This window comes from Felis catus, chromosome B1, assembly GCF_018350175.1.
Source record: "Felis catus isolate Fca126 chromosome B1, F.catus_Fca126_mat1.0, whole genome shotgun sequence".
NCBI classification, from domain to species: Eukaryota; Metazoa; Chordata; class Mammalia; order Carnivora; family Felidae; genus Felis; species Felis catus.
Window position 1 is genome coordinate 192,943,556 of NC_058371.1, and position 23,833 is coordinate 192,967,388.

Consider the following 23,833-nt stretch of genomic DNA (forward strand, 5'->3'; position numbering starts at 1 on the left):
AGGGCTGGCCCCCAGCTTGTAACGTACGAGTGTGTCACTGGTGGTGCGGGAACTAGAGTCAGGGCTGCAGGGGAGGGCGGGCTGAGCTGAGCGGGGAGATCCTGAGCTCTGTTTGCGGATTAAAGTGGTGGGGGTGGGTGGAGAGTGGTTCCAGGTGCAGTTGACCGGGAGGCAGCTGGGAATCAGATGTGGTGACTTTAGGACTCAGGTGGTGGTTTTAACCTTAGACTGTGCAAGGAGAGTATATATAGGGAATAAAGGAGCGAAGAGAGGGTGATCGAGGGCATGTCAGGGAATACAGCCTTGTATTACTGTTACTGTAGCTGGTGCTTTGTTAGGACACAGGGACTAGAACGCGGAACGGCAGACCTGTACGGGTCAGGAGGAGGACGAGCTGCCAAAGATGCCCAGGTCAGAAGAGTCGGGCGATCACAGAGAGGAGAACCTGTGTGGAGGGTGGCAGGAGGAATGGGGACAGGGATCCTGGGGCAGTGACCTCTGGGGCTCGCTGGTGTCGGAGGAAAGTCGTGTTAAGTTCAGTCTCTCCTGCCTTCTGAGAGGCCTGCTGCTTCTCAGTGTTTACGCAAAAAGATTGATAGTTATGGTATGTTTATTGATAAGTATCAGCTAATCAAAACATCCTCTGCTCTCTCATTGGAAAACTGAACTGAGTAAGAGTACAAATTTTGTCTTTCACTGGTTTGACTGTTCTTGTGTGCGCTTCAGAAGGCTTTCTTTTTCTCCCCTTCAAACAGCCGATCTTGTTCTCGATGTACCCAGCCTACAACATGTTGGAAAGTCCCTAATCAAAAGTTGTGCTCTACATGGATTTGGTGATACTAAGGCCTTCTGATCTGAACACCTGTTAATGTGTGAACAGTACTGTTCACCTCCGGTGTCCGTGGCTCATTGTACATGTACTGAAAGCATGAGGCTCGCAGCGCGTTTGATGACTTGGCCTGCCCTGCATGGGGCTGGAGTGGGTGGAAGTCTGCTTTTCTCTCCGTCTGTTTCAGTCCCCAGATACCTCTCATGGTATCACCACCTCTCCAGAGAGATGACGAATCTGGAATTTACAGAAGTGTGTGCACGCATGTGTATATCTTTGTGTGTAATATAACTTCTTTACGTGAACAGGCCATTGACCTGATGCTGAGAACTAGCCATCCATTCAGTCCTGGAGGAAGTAAGTTGTTTTAGGCCCACTGGGAAGACCCACTGCTTCTGGGTTTTCTCAGGGCTTTGCAGCGGTGTTTTTTGACTATATACTCTTCCCCATACCTCCAGACTTTCAATCCTAGCCCTCACAAAAGATGCAGTTCCATAAGTCAGTACTCATAAATGAAATGCACATTCCCTCTCCGTTGTTTTTTGGAGGGAACACCAATACTGTGTCTGGTAAAAGGACCACAAGGGCCAGTTCAGAGCAAAGAGGACAATTTGAAATCTTTGTTATCCTGACTTCCGGCAGAGGGCTTGGCCTCCTGGTGAGTAAGAATAGGAAGGTGATGTGAGTTGGGGTACTGAAAAGTCATTGAGGTGATGGGCTGTGAGGGAAGCGTAACATGTTGGAAGTGGTTGGAACCTTAGCTTCTCATCTCAAAGTCTCCAGGCACAGCCAAGGGGAAAGACTCCACCTCCTTTGGCCTTACTTTCACGTGAGACGGGATGACTCTGGGTGAATCTGTTTTGGAGGAACAGAGGGAACAGGTGGACCAATCAAAGAAAGGGAAGTCGTTCTGATCTGCTTGAGGTTCTACTTTGTATGACTTGCTGTGATTATTATCCTGTTAGTAAGCCTTCACCTAGGGAAACGGCATTATTTAGATCCTTTTGCAGGATCTCCAGGGCTGAAGAAGAAGGAAGAAGGTGCACTGATATCAGTGTAGTTCCCCCGGGGATGGTTTTTGCACTGGATCAATGCCTGTTTAGGTGACTTGACTCCCTTATAGCATATGTAGAGTCATATATGTGTGTATGTGTGTGTGTATACATACATACATACGTATATATATGTATATAGTATTCATTTTATATATACTTGCTCTCGATTCATTTTACCTCCCTTCTGTCCATCAGTCCAGGTCCTATATCACCTATAAGACCCAGGACTGGGCTCTTACAGACACTTTTCTAACTATTCTGATTAACAGTAATCATTCCTTATATATGTCTGTGGCGTTTTCCCTTTGTACCACACAGAGTAACAATTGTCAACAATTTTTACTGATCGTTTGTATGTAGCTGTTCAGTTCTGGGCACAGAATTATAGATTTTTTTTATTCTCTTTTTGTTTTATATATGTATTATCTGTGACCCCAGCTAGCATATAAGTTTCTTGATAAATACTGTTCTTTTTATTTTGTGTCATTTTCTTTTCCTGTAGAGCTTTCATTGTTGAGGTTCCTCAGTGCTGAACTAACAAGAGGGTACTTCCTTGAACATAATGAGGCCAAGTATACAGAAAGAAGAGAAAGAGTATACACTTGTATGCGAATACCAAGAGAATTGGAAAAGGTACTATTTTTTTTTCTTTTACTAGACATCATTTTGAAAGTTATGTCGACATGTTAATTATATGAAAATAAACCGTGAATACCTTGAGTTGAGTTTTTTAAACATCGGGAATAATACGATCATAGGTAATTAAATATATTGGGGAGTAGGAATTCCCATGTAGGAAGAGGCTTTAAAACTTATATTTTTAGTGTAAGTAAGATTCAGTGTTTCTTTACTTTGCTACATATGAAACTTAACCATATTTCCACTTGTGTCCCATCCAGATCACTTCTGGGGAATTCATTTCCACCCACTCCTTAGCTCCCATCAGTTTTATTGTAGTAGGAGCAGCATTTTTCCCATTGGGCATAGGAAATTACTTAATTTCAGCCCTTTTAAAGGTTTCAGTTTCTCAGAAAGCCCTCATATTTAAAAACACATATGCCAGTCTCTTCAAAGAAAAAGACGATTCATTTCATCATTGCCACACAAAACCTCACATCCTGGGGTGGGCACAGCCACAACAGCACTGAATTGCGTGCACACCGCCTTCCCTTGATTGTATCTCGAGTCCGTGAAGACCAGTCAGATATGACAGGAAGGCCGCTCTTTTTCCTCTGTGTTGCTTCAGTTGGTAAGTCTGGGCACTTCCAAGATTTCTTGCTAGAAAGAAGGGATTAAGAAATAATTCAGCTTCAGCTTTATTGGAATACAGTTTCGTACTTTCATGGTAACGTAGAACTTACCAATGGTCTGATCACTTCCTTAGAATCATATTTTCTGGCGGAGTGGCTTTCAGAAGAGTTTTGTTGGTTAGCTTGACCAGAGTGTTCTATAATGGGGTGCGGTCGACGGTGAGAAGTGAGGACCCCGCTGGCTTGTCTGATGGTCTTTTATTTCTGACAGTCCATCAGTGTGGTAGAGGGAAGGGAGTCAGATGTCACGTGACAGTTTGAGAAGCATCGCTTCACCTGGGTTCTTGGTGGCGCGTGGCAGGCTGACGTTTTAGGGAGTTCTGTGTTCGGGCGGGGAGCGGTGGGAGCGAGCACAGACCGGAGAGAGAGCAGTGGAGACAGTGAGACGGTTGTTGCCTGTGGTCGGGATCCTGATGCCCAGTTATGATAGTGTGGCTGCTTTTCCAGGGAGTCATAGGGCCCGGTGGGTGAGACGGAGGAGGGTGGGGCGTGCTGTGCACCACTGCGTCCCCAGGGCAACGGCACCTTGATTTTGCACATTGGAATTTGTTTAAGATTTTGGCCAGGGATGGGGGGTAACGTTTCTTCTGCTTGCCAATAATAATACTAGTAATTATTATTATTAAATGTAAACATATAAATATCTATTATATTTATAATAATTATAATTGTAGGCATTATCATTATGTCTTTGTTTTCTGAGCTCACTTTTTCCTTCCAACGATAAGCCAAGGCAGGGGAGTGTGAGGACACCGCAGAGGCATTTGGAGAGATGGTCAGCCTGTGCCTGTTTCCTCATCCAGGACAGTGCCGGCCGTCGTCAAGGTTTATCTACCTGGTCTCTTTGAGGGAAAGTTCTTCTTCCACCTGTCTGAATGGTTGTGAATTCCCATTTTTCTCTGGGGAGAGATTTGCCTGCAATCCGCAGCCAAACTGTAGACACGCCCAGGGGGTCGCTTCAAAGCAAGAAGTGTGTGTCTGACCCCTTTTATTACCCCTCCTGTAGCAGAAACGGTGAGCAGCAGTAACAGCCCTCATGATTATTAGCTCATCAGAGGCAGGTTCAATGCACACGTCCTTCTCTCTCCTTTACCAGCCCTGTTGAGATGCCAAGCAGTTTCTCAGTAGATTTCTCGCAGAAACTTGCAAGCATTTCACATTTCTTATTGTGACTGTTGTCTTCCAGGGCAAATGCCCGCAGGTCTTGGTAGGACGTCAGTATAAACCAGTGTTTTACACACCATGGTGCATGAAGGGACCACTGACGGGTTGGCTAACCCACGTGGTAGGTTGCAATCAATTAGGACTTGTTTCTAAAGAAAAGAATAGAAAAGCATCAGTGTCTGTTGCCTATAGGAGGGTATTTTCTCATGAAACTTTGGTTTTATTTGTGTGCACGTAAGATGTGTAACGTCTGGAAAGTTGAATTAACGCTGCTCATGCACGACTAGAAATTTTCTAGCCCCGTTTCCCATCACAGAGACTTTGCTTGAGGCCTATTTAGGAAAATTTGATTTAGTCTCTTAGAACAACACTTCAGAAGCTTTATTGCCTCAGATGTACGAAAGGATGTGCGTTTTTCAGTTTAGAGAAGTTTCTTCTTAACATCTCAGAGTAAGTGAAATGTAGAGGGAAGCAGAATTCGATTTCAGTTTAATCATTGGCATAAATATCTCGTAACAGTGCGAGTTCCCTCTGGTGTCTCAGAGGCCTTTATTTTATGGGTAGGGTTTCACTTCAGGCTTTTATTACAAGAGTTGGGGGGGCTTTCGAGACATTCATGTCAATAAATTCATTGTCTGATATGTACTACCTAATATGTAATACCTTTCCCTCGATACAGAACACTTCTGATAGTTAACACTTTATACATTTTTTTTTCTTGTGTTCTGGTAAATGCTGTGATATTTTCACCAACCTTTTCAGGATGAGAAACTTGATAATTAAAGAGCATTGTGCTTCTACAAGGGTTGCACATGCTATAAAACACTTAATTAATGTTTATACTTTCAAGTCAAGAGAAAGGTCAACTCAGTATCTCTTACTGAACCTTTTTACTTAATATAAAAAAAAAAAAAAATCCCAGAATTTTTGTGTAATCTTATCAGTGGATAAACCCATTACACTTGATATTCAGAAAAGGTGAATCGCTTATATATGTAAAATCGTATTTCTAGTGGTTGGCACTTTTTTCACATTTGAACTTCTCATTCTGATGTAAGGGGATAAAATTTTAGAGTGTTTCGTTCTCTTTGGGGAGCATTTCTTTTTTTTCTGCCACAAACTCCTTCCCCCTGTGCCCACACACCCCTTGGGTTCTTGTCCTGGTTCTGTTACCATAGGCACGTCTGTGTGGGGGCTGCGTTTTTCTCTTTATACAGCGGGGGACACTGAACTACACTTCGTCTGCGTTCTGAACTGAGAGGCAGGATAGTGCAGTGGTCAAGGGCACGAACTCTAAAGCCAGCCTCCCTGGATTTGCATCTTGACTCCACCATTTATTAGCTGTGAGGCCAATTTACTTCTGTCCATTTGCCTCATTTTTCTCATCTGTATATTAATTGTGTGGTATCCCCTATGTAAGTGTTTTAAACTGGTTTACAGCCCTCACTTCAGCAAGTTGGGGAATGCCCTGCCTTAGGAGAACAAGAGACATTTTGAAAGTTTTCTTATCTTCAGGTTGCATTCCAACGGATGTCGCCTCACAGTAGGGGTTGCTGTCTACTTGGGCCCCCTGTACGGTAGGGTATATATAGATACCGGGAGATGTCTGGTGTCCATGGTTTCCCCATGTCCCACTCTGATCTTATATGATACTTTTAATCTTCCTACTTCATTTGCTGCTAAATTTGACTTTTCTGACCCAGCAAAGGGCATGATTTTCTGACTCTCTGCCTTCTTGGATTGCTGACCACGGGCAGAAGGAGCCTGTGGGAGAGAACTGTTTCCTTCCCTCTGTCTTTGTAACCAGGCTGTCTTAGAGTAAAGCATGTCTTTTTCATGAGGGATTTAGCTGATGGCCAAAAGAGGTAACACATCCCATCACCCTGACATTTTCTGTCAGGCCCTCTAGAGTCTGGCCTCAGCAGGCACATGACTGGAGTTTATGGTTAGGTCGGACCACACGGCTTTAACCAGAAGCCTTGTGAAATCAGGGCAGGGTCACCAGTTTCTTAGAAAATTCCTAGTGGGTAAGTGCTCACTGCTCCATAGCCCCCCCTTGACTTGGCCACTTACATCCCACCTCTGGCAGCTGTTTCTGTGTTAATAATAAAGCAGATAGGGGTGCCTGGGTGGCTCGGTCAGTTAAGCGTCCGACTTCGGCTCAGGTCATGATCTCGCTGTCCGTGAGTTCGAGCCCCGTGTCGGGCTCTGTGCTGACAGCTCAGAGCCTGGAGCCTGTTTCAGATTCTGTGTCTCCCTCTCTCTGCCCCTCCCCTGTTCATGCTCTGTCTCTCTCTGTCTCAAAAATAAATAAATGTTAAAAAAAAATTTTTTTTTAAATAATAAAGCAGATAGTGGTTATCAAATAAGAATTGGGTGCCAGGCACTGTCCTAGGCACTTTAAGTGAATTAGCATTAAATCTCCCCCACAGCCACATGTGATACATGTTCTCATAAAGTCCCGTTTTCTTCGTGTGCCCTGACATGGCGATCTTGCTGGTGTCTGTGCTGCACTTGGACCCCCTGGGAGCAATTTATCCTGTACCACATACAAAATTAGCCCTGGGACAAGGATTCATCTGTGTGAATCCCAAACTGCAGGAACTAATAAGGAAATGCTCACGAAAGTATTCTTTAAGATTCCTTAATAATATTTAAATGCTAATTTAAAGAGATACATGTCACTTGTTCACTGATTTATCGGTTTTCTCAGTGTGTTTTGAGTGCTGTGTTCAGGCACACTGACGGCAGAAGCACAGCCCTCCACCCCAGACCTGTGAAGGTAATGGCAAGGTGATGAGAAAAGGAGGTGGATTTTGCACCTGCATTTTAGGGCTGGGGGTATGGGTGGGTATGTAGGAAGATCCAGAGGTGGGAAGTCATTAGGGACAGGAGGGACACTGGGAGGGTAGGCCGGACCCAGGAAACTGTGAGTGGTCAGACTTAGCAGTGGAAGCTAGCTTTGGGAGGGTTTCTCAGGAATACTTTTACCTATATGTGTGGTAGACCACCTAACAGAGGCTTGGACACATTTCAAAAAAACTTTTGAGGAGTCTGGAGGGAAGATCTCAATGGCTCCAGCCGACTAATGAAGCCAGCCCGGGTCCTTTCTGTGTCTCCATTCTGCCATCGTTGGCAAATTGGCTTCTGGTCCTCGTGCTTGTTGCCTTTTAATAGAAAGATGGCAGTCGCAGCCTCAGGCGTTGCCTCTGTATTACCCTCCGAAAGGAGAGGGGAGCGACAGGTCTTCCAAGGAAGGGAGAGGCGAATGGAGAATGGCGGTTGGGTTGGCCACCGGCCAGAGCTCTGCGGCTGAAAACCAGAGAGCGGTGTTCAACGGGGATTGGCAATGAGAGAAGCAAAAGGAGCCCCAGATCCACGTACATCATCTTCCTTCAGAGCCAAATAGATTGATTATTTGTGTTCCCTCTTAAGGAATGTAGTCCTTGTGTTGAATGCACATCAGGTGTAGGTTGTGACCATTACAAAGTCTTTTACCAAAATTACTTCCTCCTGTGGCTACATATGTTTATGTGACTTTGCCTGTCATGAAAAGTAGAACTAAAATAAAAGTGTATTTTTGACCATTCTTTGGTAATTCTATGCTTTTTGGCAGTCCTTTATTTCATTGTTACCATCCTTTGTACATTATAGTTATTTAATAACATTTTTTAAAAAAAATAGAACTCAACTGCTTGGTCTTGAATGGAACTACTTAGTTGTCTTAAAAATCTAGTAAATTCTTCTAGGCTTTAAATTTGTCAGCTGTGGGTACAGAATATTGTTGTTTTTCCACATAGGCTATTGCTGTGATTGAAAGTGAGAAAGAGTAGTGTCACGCAGGATAATTTGGGGTCAGAATTCAGTAATGTTAACTTTTCTTCTCAGATCTGCAGGTGACAGCCGAGTGGCCTGATCAAGGTGTTGAACCTCCTGTGACTTTGACTTTCTTTGTCAAAGATCAGGGGGTTGAACTAGGGCGTCCCGAGAGTCCATGACTCTGAATGGGTTTGCATATGAGGAACAGAGGAAACAGGAGCGGATGGAAAGATTCACAGAAAAGGAAATTTGACTAATCTAATGGAGGAACTTAGTTCTGCTTTTTGGAGGGTCCAGGGGTGTAACATTTAGAAAAAATAATTTAACACGTTGTTTTCAAAACTACGAACGTACTCAAAATATCACATAAAGCCTTTTCGTTGTTTCTCAGTGTGAGTGTTCAGAAACATTAAGAAAATGTCACAGCCATTTGTGTGATCTTTATGTCGACAGAACAGTCCTGGGGTTTCATGGTGAAACGAATAGAGAGTACTTACCCAGACCCATGTTTATGGCAGCGATTTCTTGGACATCCTGCTCAGTTTCTAATTTCATGGAAGTGTGTTTGGGGAATCACCCCTCTAAGTTCTCCTCGTGATGCAGCTCTCGTTTGTGACACGACCTGACTCAGACGCCCCACCACGAGACTGCGAAGAAGCCGGAAAGCCGCGGGATCCACAGTTGTCAGAATCCAGCACCTCGGCAGCCCAGGCTGGTGCCCCTCTGGTTCAGTCTGAGGCTTGTTGCCCCTGATTGGGGTGGTGGTGACGGCAGTCCCTCACTCCTTCTGCAACGGTCTTACCTTTTTTGACTCTCTTTGAGGACAGCCAGCAGCCCCTCCAGAAGTGGGGCTCGGAGGCAGGGGGGGAGCACTCGGCATCCAGGGCCTCTCAGGCCCTGCTACCTATTGGGCATAGGGGACGCGTCCGAGAGTTCTAGATAACCAGCCAAAGACTTCACGCTTCTGCCTGGTTCACTGATGTAGTTAAAAGACAACTTGTGAAGTTGGCAGTGTGGGGCTCTGTTGATCTTTTCGAAACAGTAACTTATTTCTTCACATTGGCTTTAGAAACAATTTTAAATCTCTCCCTTCCTGTCTCTTTCCATTCGGTCGGATCAGGCCTTGTGATCTCTCATTGAGACTGTCATTCTCCTTACCTGTCCCCTCGGCTTCTCTCAGCCTGCTGCAACGCTGCTGATCCCTCCCTAAGAAAGTAGATTGGAGCCAGGAAGTGGTACGGTGTTCCGACCAGCCGGCAGCAGCTGCTAAGACCTGTTCCTTAGCATGACTCTCCCTTGTGCGTGGCAGCCTTGTTTGTTTTTGCAGATGCCAAGTCATGGTCCCTGCCTCAAGGGCTGTTGTGAGGAGTAAACAAGTTAATGTGGGTCGAGGGCTTAGAATGTAACAATAGTCAACGTGACTTAAAGAGAGGCAAGAAAATCCAAGACCTTTCCACGTATAGAGTCTTTTTACAAATGAAAACCTTCAGTTCATTTGCCTCTTAAGAAATGTATTTCTCGTGTTAAAATATATGTCAGGTGTAGATTCTGATTATTATGAAGGCTTTCATCAAAATTACTTCGTTTTCCATGGTTACATATGTATATGTAATGCTGCTTGACATGAAGGTCCCAGGTTCACGGTGGTAATCCCATTGTCGGCCCTCCCCTGGAGTGCAGACTTCCCGGGGTCGGGGGGGGGTGTGAATTTTTTAATTCAGGTGAATAAAAGTTATTATAGGGATGACCTTGAAGCAGTAATTGCTTTCAAAGTCAGTCATTTGTAAACTTTTTCAATTGACAACTCATTCTCCTAAGAATGATAATCCATTCTTCTCATAATGGATCCCTGCATGTGGGTTCGTTGAGAACTTCTGGAATGTAGGATAAAGGTATGTGTTCCTTAGCGATTACTGGAGATGGGTTCTGTCCCTCTTGTAGAGTGATTACATCCTGGCCATGCAGGCTCCTACTCACACTGCACCCGGGCGTGCCCTTCTCTTTCTCCAAAATTCTGTTCCTTCCTGCCGTGCCTGCCAAAATCTAGTGCCCATCGTGTCTCCCCTGTGGGAGATCCTTGCTGACTCTGTTCCTCCCTCCCCTGGGTGTACATTCCCCAGCGCCACTCCCACACGTGCCCACCCTGCACAGACCTAATGTCTTTGCAGTGTTCCCAGAGCACATCATTCACCAGCACTTACTACCTGGCCTGCGTCCGGCTCACTCGATTGTGAACTCCCTGAGGAACGTGTCCTTCCTAATGACCTTCTATCCCCAGTGTAGAATTAAGCCAGATACGGTCTCCGCTCTTGCAGGAGGAGACCCAGAGCTCTATAAATTGTGAGACCAGGAAAGAAAAGGGAAACACCGCTTCCCATTTTCCTCCTTTCCAGCTAACAGTCCAGGCCAGCCACCCTCCACCTGCGGGTGCCGTGCGGTGGTTGTGGTGGAGGAGATGGTGTTCCGAATTGCCACAAGGTGGTTTGTGTCATTCAGAGAGGCGTATTCCAGAATGTGCTATTTTAGTGTTAGCCATAGAAGTTTATTTACTTTGCAATTTAAAAAGGAAGGCAGGAGATTTTTGTCAAAAGGGGACAGATTCTAAAAAGGTTAAGAAACCATGCTCCATTCTCCATGGAGATTGGCACTTCTGTTTACTTCTTTTGAGGTGAGTATTTTTCAAACGACGAAGGGCAATAGTAGTAGGTTGAGAACGAATGTGGGAAGAGCTGGTTGTATAAGTTTTCACTAGCATGTGGTGGTTTGTTGACCAATACATAGTGTTATAGAATCTCTGCCATTTTGTAGTTTTCTTAACACTCAAGTTGAGATCTTAAAAACTCTGTTAAATCTTTTCTTTTTTTTTTTTTAGGAAAATTTGTATAAGGGCAAATCCAGTAGCAAGGTTGAGTCTGGAAGGATGAGTAACAGGGGTCGTTAATAGAAACAGTGCTTCCGTTTTCAAAGTTGGGTGTTCTGCAGATGGACTGAAGTCTGGCCCTGCCTCTCCTGCTCACAGACCAGGCCAGCTCCCGAGTCTCAGCACAGACCAGGGGGTGAGGGTGGTGGTTCTCGCCTCTCAGAGCAGAGCGGGGCATGGACTGAGGCCCCATGCATAGAACCCGGATGCACCGCACAGTACCGGGAGAAGGCTTCCGAAGTCCTTCCAGACAGGAGCTCCTGCGAGACAGAAAGGCCAGCTAACATTTCTGTCCATTGATTATGTCTGCTTACAGGTTTTTTATTCTACAGATTTGTAAGAGCTACCTCATTAATCAAGCAGATTATTTCAAAATCTATTTCCATGTAAATTTTAATAAGTCTCTACTTTGAGAATGAATTTTAAGAGATATTTTCAAATTGGGGCACCTGGGTGGCTCAGTCGGTTCAGTGTCTGACTCTTGGTTTCAGCTCAGGTCATGATCTCACGGTTCGTGAGTTCTAGCCCCACGTTGAGCTCTGCGCCGACAGCATGGAGCCTGCTTGGGATTCTCTCCTTCTCTCTCTCTGTCCTTCCCCTGCTTGCTCTGTCTGTCTGCCTCTCTCAAATTTAAGTAAGCTTTTAAAAAAAAAAGATCTTTTCAAAGTGAATATCTGCAATTTGTCTCAGTGCTTTTCATTCATTTTTGTACAAAGGGCTTCCCAGCTTACCCCGAAACTCTCTGCCAAACTACCTGTAGCCACTTTGAACTGTCTTCACTGCCCCTGTGTCTGTCCATGAAGGGAATTGAGTTCCAACCAGCCTATCCCTGTAGGTACTTGTGTTTCAGAGAGTGCATTACCATCCTTCAGCGGGTTGGGAATTCAGGGAGACCAGTACTGCGTTATAAAAGGGAAGTAGAAGATATCAACCTGTATCTTATGGAATAAAAGTGAATCTTACTTTGGCGAAACTTTTCTTTTGGGTTTTTGCATTATATGAATATGTGTGTAGTGAATCATAACAGTGTTTCTATTGGTGGATCCTGGTCAGAGTTTGATTGCTCTTCTTTGGGCAATTTGCTCCTTTACAAGACTTGACTTTTTTTTTTAAGACCGACCTTAAAATAGTGGTCATATATTTGATTCAGCTATCACAGTCTCTGCCACATGAGAGCTGTTCAATATTTGTTTGATTAAGAGGAGAGGAGGAATAAATCAAAGAATGTTAGCCCTGAGAATGTTTCACACAAGACCGTGTATAGCGTTTTGTCTTCTTTCCCTGGGCAAATGCACAGAATGGAAAAGCAAAAGCCAAAAAAAAAAACAAAAAACAAAAAAATTCCAGTGTCTGATTTCTTCTCGGAATATTGTCATCATGCTTTGGTTCTTTGCCGTATTTTCATTTTCTGCTCTTTGTTATTTATGTAGTGGTCAGTGTGAAGAGGTGATGTATTCATTCTAAGGGCTGCCCTGTAAAGGTGAGATGGGTATGAAATGAGATCCAAATCCACAAGATGGTAAAGTGTGCTGAGCCTGGGGTGGCGGTGCTGCAGAGGGCGAGGACGACGGAGAAATGGGTGAGCCCAGCGAGGGTCCAGTGTACAAGGCATGACTGCTAGCTGGTGGGACAGATTTGCACCCGGGCGGTAAAAAGAGGCACAGTCAGAAAGCCTTGTGCTGTTTAATTTCAGTTAGAACCTGGTGGGGTTTTTTTTTGTTGTTTTGTTTTGTTTTGTTTTGTTTTGAGTCTGCAAGTGGCATTTAAAGGAGGGCAGGATGCTTTTGTGTTTCTCAAAAGGGAAACAGAGAGTGGTATATGACACCGATTCCATTATAGTCATACCTTGGATATTTCGGAGGGATTTTCGTTAGGCGTTGCTTCAGACTGCTTGATCACTCTGGGTCCAAAGAGAAAGGAAATCGGAAGGGCCTATTTTACCAAGATGCCATGCAAAGTAACTGAAGGTGTGAAAGTACACATCATTCCCTTCCTAATATATAGCACACCCACAGCTTTTAATTCTTAGTAACGTGTTTTCAAAGTTAGCTATAAATCTCAATACGTGAAATTTATTTGCCTTTTATAAGTTCGATTCATTAAATGTCTTATTTGCATTTTTTAATGACACTAGGTAAGTTAGCAGAAGAAAAGTTAGCACCAAGAAAACCGTGTTAATCCGTAGGTCTAGTGAAAACAGGGCGTAAGTTCTTTTGGCTCTGCTCAAACTGCTTCGACCAGAGCGTGTAGGGCCTTGGGTCAGGATGACTCGGGCTTGAACGCCAGTTCTTTTACTCTGACCCGCAGCCTTGGGCGAGCATTCAGCTTCCAGAAGTGGGGTTTCCTCCAGTGTCCACTAGGGATGGTAATAACTACCTCAAAGAGCTGTCAGGAGGATGAAGTAGCAGGCTCTTACCACTGTGGCTGGCCGGTGTGAGCACGGGTGACGTTGCTGTCCAGCCCCCCCAAACTCCGGAGTGGCCGCGTGAATTAGCTGAGAAATACCCATGCGGTGAGTGTCCCGCGGGGCTCCAGGCTCACGCTGCACCTCGCATGCTGGCTTTACCTCCTTCGAGGATGAATGGTTTTAGGATCACATCCTGTTTATTAGGAAGTTTTCTCGTAAGGAATTTAAAAGAATCTTTGCTCTCTGAGAAAGTGCAACCTCCAAACAGCAGGGACAGTAGTTGAGTCCACTCTCCCACATTTCCAAACCCTGAAAGGCATTTGTGTTGCTTTTCTTGTGCATTGTGTGTTCTCACTACATGAGTACTTTCTCCCCACCCAGCTGAAATTTCCTTAGACCGCAGCCACTTGCCCTCCTTCCATTTTTCTGTTGCAGTCTGTTTACGTCGACAGCTCCAGACAGTCCACGGTTAGCATACTGTGTGACATTATTGCTTGCCCGCTTGGTTTGCTGGGCTGGTTTAAAATGCAAAGAGAGGGGCACCTGGGTGGCTCAGCCGGCTAAAGGTCCGACTTCAGCTCAGGTCACGATCTCACAGTTCCTGGGTTCAAGCCCCACATCAGGCTCTGTGCTGACAGCTCAGAGCCTGGCCCCTGCTTCAGATTCTGTGTTCCCTCTCTGTCTGCCCCTCTTCTGCTCGTGCTCTCTCTCTCAAAAATAAATAAACATTAAAATATATAAACAAACAAAACAAAATAAAATCCAAAGAGAAAGGCCAGTAGACGTCTGATACTCTTGCTCACCGTGAACGATTGTGAATACTAATTCCTCTAAGCCAGAGAGAGGTGGCTGCACTTTTTTTATTTTTTAATTTTTTTTATTAGTTTTCTTTATTTTTGAGAGGCTGAGAGAGAGACAGAGTGCATGTGGGGGAGGGGCAGAGAGAGAGGGAGACATAGAATCTGAAGCAGGCTCCAGGCCCTGAGCTGTCAGCACAGAGCCCGAGGCGGGGCCCGAGCTCACAAACCGTGAGATCAAGACCTGAGCCACCCAGGCGCCCCTAGGTGACTGCACTTTTATTCTTTAAGAGAAAGTTGCAGTCTTCATAATTTCTTTCCTCCTCTGTGCCCTCGCTCTGCTTCCTCCCTCTGGAAACTTCTTCCCCCTCCCCTCCCCGCCCTGACTTCCGCCCAGTGTATCCTCTCCATGTGGCAGTAGCCCTCATCTTCTCACACGTCTTTAAGGGTCTCCCCTGGAGTGTTTCCTACATCTCCCCAAGTTGGTTCCGCCATTCTCTCTCCAGGGCTCCCCCGTTCCTAGTAAACTTGGTTCTGTTGTAGCAGCAGTCTCTGTGGGTGTCTGTGTGCTAAAACTGAGTAAGTGTAGTGAGGGCAGAAATCGTATCCTGGTGTCACGCCTGGCGGGCTGAGCTCGTTACATGGCCCATATTCACAGCTTAGTGGGTGTTGGATGAGTGAGTGACGTGCTCCTCCCCAGTGTAAGGTCACGAGAAAGACGACCACTTAGTCTCCTGCCCAGCGTGCCGTCTCCTGAGTTGCATGCACACCGAAATTACCTTCTGGGATGTGCAGGCCTCTAGTAGTTTCTGCCTTCGGAGGGCAACCAACGGTCCACCAGGAAACAGAGAAAGGCTTCTTGGCGACGAGAACAGTAAATAAGGGCCACGAGCTTTACGTGGACCGTGCTCAGTCTCCTACAACACTCCTTTGCACGTGAAACAAGGAAGCAGATGCAGGTCAGTGCTGGCAGACAGGACACCTGACGGACCAGCTGCCACGGAGGGAACCCTGGAACGTGGTTCGCAGCACATGACTCGGTCCTCCCCTTGGTGTTCGTAGTGAGCCTACATTGTTTTAAAAAAACAGAACAGTTGTTAGGGTGTCTGTATTCTGATTAAGAAACCTCGTCCGTATATGTATATATTCTTTTGAGACATTTTGCAAAACATTAATGTGTCCTTTCTTCTTTTAAAGGTTTGCTAGGGCTTCTTTACGAGAGCACCACAGACCTGGGGCGGGGGGGGGGGGGGAGCTTAAACAACAGGAATTTTATTTCCCCACAGTTCTAGAGACTAGAAGTCGAGATCAGGGTGTGTGTCCGCAGGGTGCATTTCTTCTGAGGCCTCTGTCCTTGGCTTACAAAATGATGTCTTCTCCCTGTGTATTTGTATCATCTTTCCTCTGTCTGTGTCTGTGTCCAGATTTCCGCATCTAATAAGGACACCAGTCATACCGGATCAGGACTCACTGTAATGACTTTATGTTAACTGAATTACCTCTTTAAATATAAAGAACCTGCCTCCAAACATGGTCACCCTCTGAGGTCCTGGGCGTTAGGGCTTCAACATAGGCATTTGGGGAGGACACAGTTCTGCCTATAACATTGTGAATTTTAAACTACTTAATGTATTTACATAGGATAGTTCATTACCTCAGGTTTCATGGAGTCTTAACGTGTGAGGACATTGGGATCTCACCGTGCTTGTGTGTCAGACCCAGAAAGTCACCGCTCCTACAAGAGCAGAGTTTGGTCTCCTAGGTGTGGCTACTTCTCCAAGCCATCAAAAAACTCCACCTTCCTACAAAATATGTCATGCATTTAACAGGACAAATGCATAACATTACTAAAAAATAGGAAGGATGTGGCAAGGGAACAAGAAAGAGGAAGAGATGCAAACGTTAGCAGCTACTCCTCCAATTAAGAATAATGCCTTCTAGGGCGCCTGGGTGGTTCAGTCAGTTGTGTCCGACTTCGGCTCAGGTCGTGATCTTGTGGTTCGTGAATTCGAGCCCCGTGTCGGGCTCTGTGCTGACAGCTCGGAGCCTGGAGCCTGCTTGGGATTCTGTGTCTCCCTCTCTCTCTCTGCCCCTCCCCCCACTCGTGCTCTATCTCTGTCTCTCAAAATAAATAAATGTTAAAAAAAAAAAAAAAAGAATAGTGCCTTCTGGGACACCTGGGTGGCTCAGTCAGTTAAGCATCTGACTCTTGATCTAGGCTCAGGGCATGATCTTACAGTTCATGGGATCGAGCCCCACATGGGGCTCTATGCTGGCATCGAGGTGCCTGCTTGGGATTTTGTCTCCCCACCTCTGTGCCCCTCCCCCTCTTGTGCTGTTAGTCCCTCTCTCTCAAAATAAATTAAAAAAACTTAAAAATATAATGCCTTCTAAGTACAACAAATTTGAGTGCATGTGAAATTGTGTTAGAATTAGTAATCCCTTTACACATTTGTGACATAAAGACAGTATTTTAGGGGCACCTGGGTGGCTCAGTTGGTGAAGTGTCCTACTTCGGCTCAGGTCATAATCTCACAGTCCGTGAGTTTGAGCTGTCAGCATGGAGCCCACCTCGGATCCTGTGTCCCCACCCTCTCTCTGCCCCGCTCCCACTTGCACTCAATCTCCCTCAAAAATAAACATAAAAAAAAAAAAAAAAAAAGACAGTGTTTGAGCCCAGTATATGTCCTAGTCTTTCCCCATCCACGAAGCACTCTGATAAACAGGAGACAGCAAAATCAGAAAGAGTAAAGTTAAAGACTTTATCTGAAAGATTTTCAGCAGTATCTTTAAAGTCTGAAGAGGTGCACATCAGGTGTTTCGTAGTCATGGTCAGAGCAGATTGTCTTTTGAGTAATTGACTTCTCCAGGTGGTACACCAAAGGTTCTGTGGGGAGAACTACAAACTTGCACTTTGAAAAGGGATTCATCATTAAATGTGGCACATGTACAATGATTAACTTGTTATTCGCATAGCTGAGTTATGAGTACCGAATCTCCGACCGAGTTTAGAAATTCCTCATTTGAAATTTTCATCTACAGTTGTTTAGAGAATATTTATGTTTTGTTTTTGTTTTTTTTTTTTGTTTTTTGTTTTGTTTTTTGTTTTGTTTTCTTCTCTCCTTTTAAAATCCAGCTCATGGTTTTTGGAATCTTTCTGTGCCTGGATGCATTTCTGTATGTGTTCACCCTGCTTCCTTTAAGAGTTTTCCTGGCACTATTCAGGCTCTTCACTCTGCCTTGCTATGGCTTAAGGTAAGTTTAAGATCGTGAGCTATTTTAAATGTTTAAATTATTTTTGCTACTTATAAAAGTGGTATTTTACTGCTTGTAGTTGTTAAAGTAAATAATCACTTGGATAGATTTTGCAGAATAGGGATAATTCATACAGTTTTCATTTATACTTTGGCCCTTAATGCATTAACTAATTCTGTTTGTCTTATTAATGAATATTATATAATGTGTTTATATAATATTTGTACTTTTTTCGTGCACGCTTTTTTTCCAAGTGGTTTTGAACTAGAAATTTGCTTCGGCTCGTGCAGTAATAATAACGCAGATGGCTACATAGGAGAGTGGGAAGGCCTGGGGGCTGAGAGCCAAGGACCTTGTGGCCACTGTTGCTACCTTGCCCAGTACCTTTGGGTTCTTGAAGTCCCTTGACCTCCTGGGCATCATTTGTAGGGTGAGAACTGGGTTCTGGGCTGGCAGTTACCAGGATCTCCTCAGGAGCTCTTACTTCAGGGCTTCCTCATCCTCTCATTTAAGAATCACTGTCTTAGTGGCCGCGGAGCCTTAGTTGCTGACTCCTGTTGATTCTCCCTCCAATTTGTGAGAGGGGGGATCTCTCGGAGAGCATTGTCCTAGTGGGAAAGCGCAGCCCAGCCCAACGTTGATTAATTGGTGAGATGTGGGGAACTAACGTCTCTGTTCTCTAAGCCTGTTTCCACATCACGGTAGAAAGGGGATGTTGAGAGCCCAGCATCTTTTACCACGAAGATTGGGAGGCATACAGAGAATACCCAGCATGATGCCTGGTTCATAGTAGATCAGAACAAATACTAGTTTCTTTCCTTTCTTCTTTACCAAAACTAGGAACAGTCAGATGAAAATGTTAAGCTTACATGGATCTTAATGCTTTACTGAGGTTAGAAGTTTGGGTTTTACAGATTTCTCTTTTTGTACAGATACACCAACATGTCTCCACTCTATGGAGTCGTTCTCTATAATCATTTTACGGTTCTTAGCAGAGTTGCCCAAGTGACGTTTCTCACATGGATCCCTTTTCTAAACACATTTCATTCTGAAAAAGTTTTAAGACACTGAAATGGACAATAGTAATAAACTTCATTTAACTATAAATTAGGTAGTGATTCCACGATATATAAAAATATGATTAATAAAATCATCAGTAACTTAACCATGGAAGCTGAGGTACAAAATTAATGGTCGATATACAGAATTGTGTGTTGATTTTTTTTTTTTTAATGTCTAAAGTCATGGAAGATTCTCTTTTAAAGTAGTAAATGGGCATATACTTCATACTTAGTAAGCACTGAATAACACATGTAGTCCGTTTAGAAATGAACCTTAATCAGTTTCAATAAGGAAGAAATCATTCCAGTATAAGTGGGAAGAATTTATTGGTCATGATGACCATGTTGTGGAAAGAGTAAAAATTCTTTGCCACATTACATGGAGTAAAACAATGATGAAAATTAAGATCGCATCACTGTTATATGTGATGCTTGACATTCTGTAACCCTACCTACCAGAACGAGAGAATTGTGTTACAAATGGAAGATTCTTTTTAGAAATTTGATCATCAGCTTTCAGAATTCAGGTTCATTCTTTACACCTTTGGGAGAATTTTTAATGCTTCATTCTTATTAGCAAACCTTTTTGAAGACATTTATAGCATGGTATTTTAACATTAGCAAAGCCTAATCTCATATAGCTTTTTTCCTTTTATCACTATCGGGGGCTCAGTAAAATTATGGTTATTTTAGTTTTCAGAAGACCAGAAAAAAGTATCTAATGAAACATTACTGAATATAAGTCTTCATATGGACCACATAGCCAGGATGGACACATAGAAATTCAGACAGAGCCAGGTGAAGCTACCTGACATAAAATAACTAATGCCATGTAGAGATGTTCACGTCTACACTGTGAGCTGAATTAGCTTTTTAGTTTTTCTCTGATCAGCAATGTGAGGGAAGTTCGTGTTCCAGCCATCTTTAAGTGAATGGCTTTCAAAGACATAGTGTGTTCCGTATGGCCGTTGGCATGTGATGAGATAAAACAGTAGAGGGAAATACAACTTAAAAACTCTCTTCCTTCTAGAGTGGGTCCTTCCTCGGGTATGTTAGCACACAGTGGAGCTCACGGAATGAGTGGCAGTGGAGATTTGTCAGTGTTTTCCCGAAGGCCTTTTTTAGGTTCTGTTTGAAGACCCATCTTGTTATTGTGCAGGCATCTAGAACTGTGTCATTTCTAGTGTTTCTTGTCACTTGGGGGAAGCAGGACACCAAAATAGCACGAGAGTAGTCTTTCAGTGTGTGTTCTGAAAACTAAAAGAGGTGTTGCAGAGAGCTGGCACATTTTCGTTCCTCTCCTCCCGTTGGCTTTGTTGTGAGTGGCTGATGGTCCCTGGAGCCGACCTTTACTAGATATTTGAAGATTTTTCTTAGCACATAAAGTAGAGATGATTGCTTTTGTATATTACTTTAAAATACTTTCAGTGTAAATTAATTTGAGTAACATTTCAAAATCAAATAAAAAGTGTTCTATTTTCAAGGTTTTAGAGCTAAAATGACACTAGAGGGCAGCGCGTTACCCTACATGCATGACTCCGTTAAGTTTCCCAGTGCAAACCCTTGCTATTTCTGCAATGTGGACCAACTAAAAAATTACATTTTATGCTCTCTCTAATAAATATTGTATACATGTATACATATATATGTAACTAACGTGAAATGCAGTTAAAATTGTGTAATAGAACTTCAGCAACTTTCAGTGTTCTGTGTGAATGTAGGCCAGATTACACAGAATATGAAAATACTGCCTTACTGTCTTAGTACCTTAAGTATGCCTTATCCAAATTGAGTAGTTTGTACTTCCATCAGCGTGCATTCCAATTTATATTCTCTTGGAACAATTTAGAAAACAGTGTCTTTTGGGGCATTATTTTTAAAAGCACCAAAGTTGAAGTGTTTAAAACTTGAACTAGGATAAGAAAAGTACAGTAACAAAGCTATTGTTAATATTATGCCTAAGACCTCTTTAATTTTTGAAGAATAGAAAAATACATTTGTTTTTACAGAATTACTATTTAGAAATAGCCAAATTCTGCCTTCTCATACGTTTTCTTCCAACATTCTCTACTTCCATTAAAGGTTGATTTGTCTTCACCAGTAGCTGTGTTATGTTCCAACTTTTTCAGCAAGCAAAAAGTGCTCTTTCCTTCAGTCTGACTTTATTTTTCAAAGGGATAAAAGGAAATTCAAAAGACCAATAAAGAATTCGATTGTGGGTTTTTTTTCTGTTCCCTTATTCTTATATTCCTATATGTCAGTCTCTTTTCTCTAAGAAAGTTGCTGTCTTCCTAGTCTCTTAGTTCTGTTGAATTCTTCCCCCACAAAGCGGGGAGAAGGATATTTGTCAGGGTAATCAGGATGCTGACATGAACACAGTGACTTTGTGGTCTCCAGCACTGTTTCCAGATCACGTCAGTAGTTGTGTAACGTTGTTGCCTTCTTTCCATATTGGAGATCAGTGTGTTTGCCTCCTCCGCTTGCAGAGCTCATCTCCGGCAGCGCTGGTGAGATGCTTTTGAAAGCTGACAGCCTCCCGGATTTTCTGCTTTAGAAATTTACTCTTTGAACCGATTCCTAAATATTCTGTAAACCTCCCATGGGTTTTGGTTTGGGTTTGCTTTTTGCCTCTACTGACATCTCAGTACACGAGGACTCTGCCCTTCACTCCGGCTGAGGGCCAGGGCCATTCTCCACGCCCTCAAGAAAACCCAGCCTTCATTGCGATGCCCCCACTGGCTGGCATTTGCCAGCTTTTGACCCTGTGAAAACATTGTTCATTTTGAGAAATTGGCAGGGTAATTATCTTGACTTGGTGGGTGTGTTTGTGTTGCCTACAAAGGAGGCACTGCTTCCATAAAAAGTATAGTGATCTCAGGAATACTTATTTGCCAACTTTTTGCTAATGAATTAACAATCTTGAAAATTTTTTGCCCCCAAATGTTTTGTTGGAGACTAAAATAAAAGAAAGACATCTAGATTATTTAAAAAAATTGTTTTAATGTTTATTTATTTTTGAGCGAGAGAGAAAGAGCACGAGCTGGGGAGGGGCAGAGAGAGAGGGAAACACAGAATCCCAAGCAGGCTCCAGGCTCTGAGCTGTCAGCACAGAGCCCGACGTGGGGCTCAAACTCCTGAATCGTGCATGAGATCGTGACCTGAGCCAAAGGCAGAAGGTTAACCGACTGAGCCACCCAGGTGCCCCAGACATCCAGATTATTTAAAAGCAGATTCCTAGGTTTCTTCCCTTTTGATTGATTATGTGAACTATCTGTTTCTTGGAAGAATGGAAGTATTTCATTTTTTAGAAAAGTGGACTGCTCTATATTATGCAAAAGAGGTATCAGACCTCATTTTTCCAAATTTACTTCTAGAGTAAATATAGAATAACCAATTGTGGAAGTGTTTTTAATTTACCTGACATTTTTGAGAATCTTCTTTCCTTCTCAAACTTGTGACTTCATTTTGTGTTTTAGAATTCTCCATAACATTTGAGCTAAAGTTGAGGGAGATGATAGAGAAAAACCATGCTCTCTGGTGCCAAGAACTGATTGGTATTTTTGAAAACTTTGCTAAACCATTTTAGACGGCAGTAAGTATAGAGTAGGCTTAGGTGATAAATGCCAGGGTGTTTTTCTTGTGTTATCAGAACTAATAAAATATGTGCAAGCAAATTTCCCGGCCGCACTTCGGTTTTAGACAGAACTCTTACTTGAGGTTTCATGGACTTTTTTGTTTTTAAGAGGCAATAGTGTCTTTTTCCTCGGAGAGTTTATCCCCTAGGAAGGCATTCGTCTCTCAGAAAAATTACGAATATCAAATGCTTGAGGGTTTCTTAAGCTGTTGGGTTTCCTCTATAAGCCTTACCTCCTTCAAGATAATTCACCCCCAATTCACTTCACAGACACACACGCGCACGTGCGCGCGCACACACACACACACACACACACACACACAGGGCTTTTCTCTTCTTAGGCCTGAGCCTCAATTTTGCCCTGAATGGTTAATCTACCCCCTACAGCACATGGAGGGAGAGCTCTTGGTAGCTCTGTCTGGGGAAACAAGTATGTTTGTGATTTCCTCTTATCAGGGTTGATCTGCGTGGCTGATGTGTCGAGAGCAGTGTACTTGTTTAATTAGAGAGTCCTCTTAAATCGGGTTTGTTGTCCCGTCTCCTCACCATGGCACTCTGAGTAGTGTAGCGACATGACAACCTTCTCTCTCTCTTTCTCTCTCGTAAATCAGACCCAAGGGAGGAGCACTTTCACTTCCTTTATAGAATGGAATGTGGTGTCACAGGGACTCCTTGTGGTGAGTAAACCCTGATTTTTCCTTCTCTACTCTTGGCCAAATTGACATCAGTGCAAACGAATATTAATTATAACGGAAACGACAAAAACGGCATAGGCAGACGTAAACATTTGAAGATGGCCACCTGAAGAAAACATGGTTCCCTGTCCTTTATTGGTCCTAAACCTCTGTCCACATTTTTGCAGGCTTTGACCATGATCTCACCCAACATAGAAAAATCACCAGTAAAATGATCTTTAATTACACTCGTTCAGACTTGACAGCAATACTTTCTCCTCGATGCCACAGCAGTCAGCTGAGCTGCTTAGCCACTTCCATCTAAACAGTTTTTATTTTGCATTATTCCAAATAGTGAACATAGCTTTATTAAACGAGTTGGGTTTTCTCCTAGGGGAGTTTGAAAGTATTTTGAAACCCAAGGAAAGACTTATAATCATTCAATTTCAGCATTTAGTCATTATTTTCCTACTGTATGTCAAGAGAACTTAAGATTTAAAATACTGTTTCCTAATTAAGGAAAATATCTTTTTTAAATACAAGAAAAATTTTTAATGTTTATTTATTTTTGAGAGAGAGACACAGAACGCGAGCAGGGGAGGGGCAGAGAGAGAGAGAGAGAGGGAAACACAGAATCCGAAGCAGGCTCCAGGCTCTGAGCTGTCAGCACAGAGCCCGAAGTGAGGCTTGAACCCACGAACTGCGAGATCATGACCTGAACCAAAGTCGGAGGCTTAACCAACTGAGCCACCCAGGCGCCCCAAGGAAAATATCTTAATCGCAATGCTGTGTTTGAATTTACTTCTAAATTATAAAGGGACTTCTTTTTTAAAAATGGGAACCATATAATATTTTACGTTTTTTAAAAATTTTGCATTCTTTTAGTTATACTACAAACAGTTAAAGCG

At 43.4% G+C, this 23,833-nt stretch overlaps 1 protein-coding gene across 2 annotated transcripts in view; it reads left to right on the forward strand.

Moving 5' to 3' along the window:
* Positions 1 to 23,833, forward strand: part of TAPT1 (transmembrane anterior posterior transformation 1) — a 69,274-nt gene that overhangs the window by 10,650 nt on the left and 34,791 nt on the right. For both annotated transcript variants that reach the window (XM_023253285.2, XR_006597206.1), the window contains exons 2-3: positions 2,387 to 2,517; positions 17,438 to 17,556. In XM_023253285.2, coding sequence (XP_023109053.2) covers positions 2,387 to 2,517; positions 17,438 to 17,556 — 250 coding nt within the window. The remainder of the gene's footprint in view (positions 1 to 2,386; positions 2,518 to 17,437; positions 17,557 to 23,833) is intronic.